Here is a 6013-nt window from a genome sequence, read left to right as displayed (position 1 = left end):
CGCAGCTCCGGGAGGCGGAAGTGATGACATTGCCGCCTCTAGCGGAAGCACAGGGCGCACCTGTGAATACTGTCCCCCATCTTCCTGCACGTGTGCTGCCTGTAGTCCGGGCTGTAGAGCGCCATCACTGCACACTATGGAGGCGGCCCAGAAGTGGCTCACGCTGCCCAGCCAGCCCAGTCTGAAGAAGCTGACTGACCCCAGCTATGGAAAGCCTGGACGTGAGCAGCACCCGCCGCTGCAGGACCTCACCAGGGCTCACACCGAGAGCTTCAATGAGGCCCTGACTGACGGGCTGTACCGGGCGATCCAGGTGAGGACCGGCGCTGCATTGCTGGGTTATGCAGGAATTTTAAGGACAGAGACTATTTTTGCTTTTGCAATTGTCCTTTCATTCTTTTCTTCCAAAACAATGCAGACTTTTTTTTTTGCGGGATAATTTGTATTTTTTTTCCTTGCACTTTCCCGTATAATATGCAGAGAGTCGTCAGAAAGAAATTCCCAAGTGCCAGCGATGAATTGGTGAAAAGCAACGTCTCCTCCCTTGTTTCGTTACGTTCCTCTTTGTGCTGTAGAAATAAGCCGAATAATTCCCGGGTCGGAACGATGACGGCGACACCAAACTTGTGAGGTTTTATGTTAGTGGCTCTGCTGAAATGTGGATTGTCGCCAATGTCCGCGCCCCGTGGGCTCGTGTTCTATCTGGCGAGGTGCGGCTTTTATTGCCGCAGTTTGTTCGCTTTTTTTTTTTAAGGTGCAGTGGCTGCAATATACGGCAATTCTGGTGTCTTATTTTGATCCGATTTTTACAGATGCTGCAGGATGATGAAAGGGGGTTAGACCTGGATATTTATTTTTTTTACATTTTTCACTTTCGTCTTGTCGTCATTTGATTGCTTGTACTGTATACTGCAATACGTCACCTGTCCGGTGGCCCCTGCCGGTCCTGTAGTGATGACATCACACCCGCCATGCACTGTACTTGCCGCTGTGAGTGCTTAGGCTAATGATTGGCTGCAGCAGTCATGTGACGTCATCACTGCAAACTAGGGGAAAACCAGAGCAATGGAGCCAATGGCTAAGTAGTGTTTCGTGTTGATGGGGGCTGGCTGAGTCAGCCCCCTTCTCTGTCATAGAAGATCCATAGACAAGAAGGGTCTGACTTAGTTACTGAAATGAGCAATCAGCCATGTCCTTCACACCGAGCACGACTGATTGTAGCTCCACTTGTGTGCTGTCATATACTGTAGGTATGGCAGATGCAATATTATTGGTGTCACCTTGGAAGTCTTACACCTGTCATGTGAGTATAAAATCAGGAAATATATTGGCATCACAGCAAGGGTCTGTTCACAATATTTTTTTACATTTGGTTTTGAATATTCCCTTAGCTCCCAGAACGCGCACTAAATGTATAAATAGGCCCCTATGTGCCCGGTGCGTCCCATCGGAGCAGCCATTTGGCCGGTGCTGAGCAGAATGTCCTTGTAATGTTCTGTTTCTTTCCACAGGCTATAAAGCCACTAGAATTCTCCTTCAAAGGCGATCGTGTATCATTTGCCATTATGGATGCAGCCCTCAGTCATCCTATGGTTCCTAAAGGAAGTCTCTGCAAAAACCCCAAGATCTACCCAGCAGAATGCCGGGGCCGAAGATGTACATACCGGGGAAAGCTGATGGTGAGTTTTGAGACTACCTCTGGGATGCGCCTGGAATTGACATTTTGAGCAGCAGTTAATGGATTATAGCAAGTGGTTAAAACGATCACATACACAAAGTATAATTTGTGGATCATTGGGGGACTGATTGCTGGGACCCCCACCAATTCCAAGTGCAGAGCTCTGAAATGTCTTGCTCAACCCATTCTCTATGGGACCGCCACAGATAGCCAGGTTCATCACAGCCCCATTTTTATGCTGGTATGGTGCATATTAGTCATGCGCATTACCACTCCATTCATTATTAATGGGACTGCCAGAGATAGCTCAGCGCTGCGCTCCTCTGGTCTTGGGCGCAGAGATGATGGATGGAGCAGCAGTGCGCTTGATAGATCACCACTCCATTCATGTAAGCCTCTTCAGAGCCTCAATTCTCTGGATAAGTGGGATTCCCAGTGGTTGGACCCCCAGCAATATGGAAGTTATACCCTATCCCAAAAATAGGGGATAACTTTCAGACTTGAGAATACCCCTTTAATATCTCCACCTAGCTTTTGGTGGTGGTGGTATGACAGTCATTTCTCGCTGCTGGACATGGTGGTGGTATGACAGTCATTTCTTCTTGCTGGACGTGGTGGTGGTATGACAGTCATTTCTTCCTGCTGGATGTGGTGGTGGTATGACAGTCATTTCTTCTTGCTGGACGTGGTGGTGGTATGACAGTCATTTCTTCTTGCTGGACGTGGTGGTGGTATGACAGTCATTTCTTCCTGCTGGATGTGGTGGTGGTATGACAGTCATTTCTTCCTGCTGGACGTGGTGGTGGTATGACAGTCTTTACTTCCTGCTGGACATGGTGGTGGTATGACAGTCATTTCTTCCTGCTGGATGTGGTGGTGGTATGACAGTCATTTCTTCCTGCTGGACGTGGTGGTGGTATGACAGTCTTTACTTCCTGCTGGACATGGTGGTGTTATGACAGTCATTTCTTCCTGCTGCATGTGGTGGTGGTATGACAGTCATTTCTCGCTGCTGGACGTGGTGGTGGTATGACGGTCATTTCTCGCTGCTGGACGTGGTGGTGGTATGACGGTTATTTCTCGCTGCTGGAGGAGATCCTTGCAACCTCCTCTTGCTGTCTGGCATCCATGGCTCTTTGATTGGTAAGCCTGGTGTGCTGTCACATGTACATTGTGCTGCGAAGATGTCATGTAGGCACAATTGCTGTGTACCACTATCACCATGCCATAAAAGTGCCCCTTAATGTAAAATTTATGGCATTATAGCAAACCTGTCAGCAGGATTGTGCTCAGTAACCTACAGACAGTGTCAGGTCAGCGCCGTTATACTGATTACAATGATACCGTGGTTGATGAAATCTGTCTTGTTGCTGTTTTGTAACCTGTATTTTTAGGCTACGTTCAGATTAGCGTTTCCCGACGCTGCGTCGGGCGACGCAGCGGCGACACACGCGTCATGCGCCCCTATGTTTAACATGGAGACGCATTCGTTTTTCTTGTTGCGTTTTCCGACACGTGCGTCGTTTTTGAAGCTAGCGTCGGACGCAAGAAAATGCAACAAGTTGCATTTTTCTTGCGTCCGATTTTCGTCAAAAAAACGACGCACGCGTCGCAAAACGCAGCGTTTTTGCGTGCGTTTGCACGCGTTTTTGCGTGCGTCGTGCGTTGCGTCGCCGACGCAGCGGCGCGCAACGCTAATCTGAACGTAGCCTTAGTTAATGATATGCTCGTGCTTCGAGGCAGACTATGGGGGTCTTTATGTGGTGCCCTGCTTAGCTATTCATACTGATGGCTTATGGCAGGTCACTGATCCCTCACTGACCTGCCCCCTATTCTACATACTGCGCTTGCGCAGTTCACATTGTGGTCTTTAAAAAAAAAAACTACAAAATGGCGCTGGCGGCGCATGCACATTAGTGTCAATCAGCAAGCGATGGATGCTACTGTGCATGCACCAGCGCCATTTTGCTGTAGTTACATTTTTTTTTTACATTTTGTTTTTTTTTATCCCCTTAATCCCATATGACGTACTTTCCCATCAAGGTGGCCTGGGACTTAATTCCCAGTGACGGGATAGTACGTCATATGCGATCGGTTGCGCTCACAGGGGGAGCGTGGCCGATCGCGGCCGGGTGTCAGCTGACATCCGGCACTAAGTGCCAGGAGCGGTCACGGACCGCCCCCGGCACATTAACCCCCGGCACACTGCGATCAAACATGATCGCAGTGTTCCGGCAGGTACAGGGAAGCATCGCGCAGGGAGGGGGCTCCCTGCGGGCTTCAGCCGAGACGATCGGTACAAGGCGATGTGCTCACCTTGTACCGAGCATCTCCTCCCTTCAGACCCCGGGTCCAAAATGGCTGCAGGGCTACTTCCGGGTCCTGTAGGCAGGTGGCTTACCAAGTGCCTGCTCAGAGCAGGCGCTGGTAAGCCAGGAGCAGTGCACGTCAGATCGCTGATCTGACACAGTGCTCTGCAAAGTGTCAGATCAGCGATCTGTCATTATACAGTGATGTCCCCACTGGGTCAAAGGAAAAAAAAAAGAAAAATTAAAAAAATTTATTTCCATTTTCCCGTTGGGGCTGGGGTTGGGGCTAAAGTTAGGGTTAGGATTGGGGCTAAAGTTAGGGTTTGGATTACATTTACGGTTAGGGGTGTGTCAGGGTTAGGGGTGTGGTTAGGGTTATGGTTGGGATTAGGGTTAGGGGTGTGTTTGGGATAGGGTTTCAGTTATAATTGGGGGGTTTCCACTGTTTAGGCACATCAGGGGCTCTCCAAACGCAACATGGCATCCGATCTCAATTCCAGCCAATTCTGCGTTGAAAAAGTAAAACAGTGCTCCTTCCCTTCCGAGCTCTCCCGTGCGCCAAAACAGGGGTTTACCCCAACATATGGGGTATCAGTATACTCAGGACAAATTGGACAACAACTATTGGGGTCCAATTTTTCGTTACCCTTGGGAAAATGAAAAATTTTGGGGCTAAAAAACATTTTTGTGGGAAAAAAATTAATTTTTATTTTCACGACTCTGCGTTATAAACTGTAGTGAAACACTTGGGGGTTTAATGCTATCAAAACACATCTAGATAAGTTCCTTGGGGGGTCTACTTTCCAATATGGGGTCACTTGTGGGGGATTTCTACTGTTTAGGTGCATCAGGGGCTCTGCAAATGCAGCGTGACGCCTGCAGACCAATCCATCTAAGTCTGCATTCCAAATGGCGCTCCTTCCCTTCCGAGCTCTGCCATGCGCCCAAATGCACATATGGGGTATCAGCGTACTCAGGACAAATTGGGTAACAACTTTTGGGGTCGAATTTTCCTGTTATCCTTGGGAAAATCAAAATACAAAACTGGGGGCTAAAAAATAATTTTGTGAAAAAAAAAATATATATATTTTCACGGCTCTGCGTTATAAACTGTAGTGAAACACTAGGGGGTTCAAAGCTGTCAAAACACATCTAGATAAGTTCCTTAGGGGGTCTACTTTCCAAAATGGTGTCACTTGTGGGGGGTTTCAGTGTTTAGGCACATCAGGGGCTCTCCAAATGCGACATGGCGTCCCATCTCAATTCCAGTCAATTTTGCATTGAAAAGTCAAACTGCGCTCCTTCCCTTCCGAGCTCTGTCATGCGCCCAAACAGTGGTTTACCCCCACATATGGGGTATCAGCGTACTCAGAGCAAATTGTATAACAACTTTTGGGGTCCATTTTCTCCTGTTACCCTTGGTAAAAATAAAACAAATTGGAGCTGAAGTAAATTTTTTTGTGAAAAAAAACTAAAAAAAAGTTAAATTTTTTTTTTTTTTTTTTTTTTTTTTTTTTAAGCATTCCAAAAATTCCTGTAAAACACCTGAAGGGTTAATAAACTTCTTGAATGTGGTCTTGAGCACCTTGAGGGGTGCAGTTTTTAGAATGGTGTCACACTTGGGTATTTTCTATCATATAGACCCCTCAAAATGACTTCAAATGTGATGTGGTCCCAAAAAAATATTGGTGTTATAAAAATGAGAAATTGCTGGTCAACTTTTAACCCTTACAACTCCCTAACAAAAAAAAAAATTTTGTTCCAAAATTATGCTGATGTAAAGTAAACATGTGGGAAATGTTACTTATTAACCCTTATCCGGCTGAATAGGTACAATTGTAACTATTCCGTTTTAAAATTGCAATAACTTTTTTTTGAAAAGACGTAGAGGGCTGAAATTTCGTGACATCTCTACATTTTTGGTCCAGAATATATTGGCCAAATTTCAATAAAATATCTCCACCCGCTTCCGAGATAAGGGGTCGAGATCTTTTTGCATCCATAACAAGCTGCATAGGTACAAATG

General features: G+C 46.7%; 1 protein-coding gene across 1 annotated transcript in view; it reads left to right on the top strand.

The window, feature by feature from the left end:
* The first annotated feature begins 72 nt into the window (after positions 1-72).
* POLR1B (RNA polymerase I subunit B) overlaps positions 73-6013 on the top strand; it is a 62853-nt gene continuing 56912 nt past the window's right edge. Inside the window, exons 1-2 of the mRNA XM_069768991.1 lie at positions 73-313; positions 1512-1679. Coding sequence (XP_069625092.1) covers positions 137-313; positions 1512-1679 — 345 coding nt within the window. The 5' untranslated portion in view covers positions 73-136. The remainder of the gene's footprint in view (positions 314-1511; positions 1680-6013) is intronic.

Source organism: Ranitomeya imitator, chromosome 5 (assembly GCF_032444005.1).
Source record: "Ranitomeya imitator isolate aRanImi1 chromosome 5, aRanImi1.pri, whole genome shotgun sequence".
Taxonomy (NCBI): Eukaryota; Metazoa; Chordata; class Amphibia; order Anura; family Dendrobatidae; genus Ranitomeya; species Ranitomeya imitator.
The sequence above is the reverse complement of the archived record's forward strand: the minus strand, read 5'-3'. Positions and strand labels throughout refer to the sequence as shown.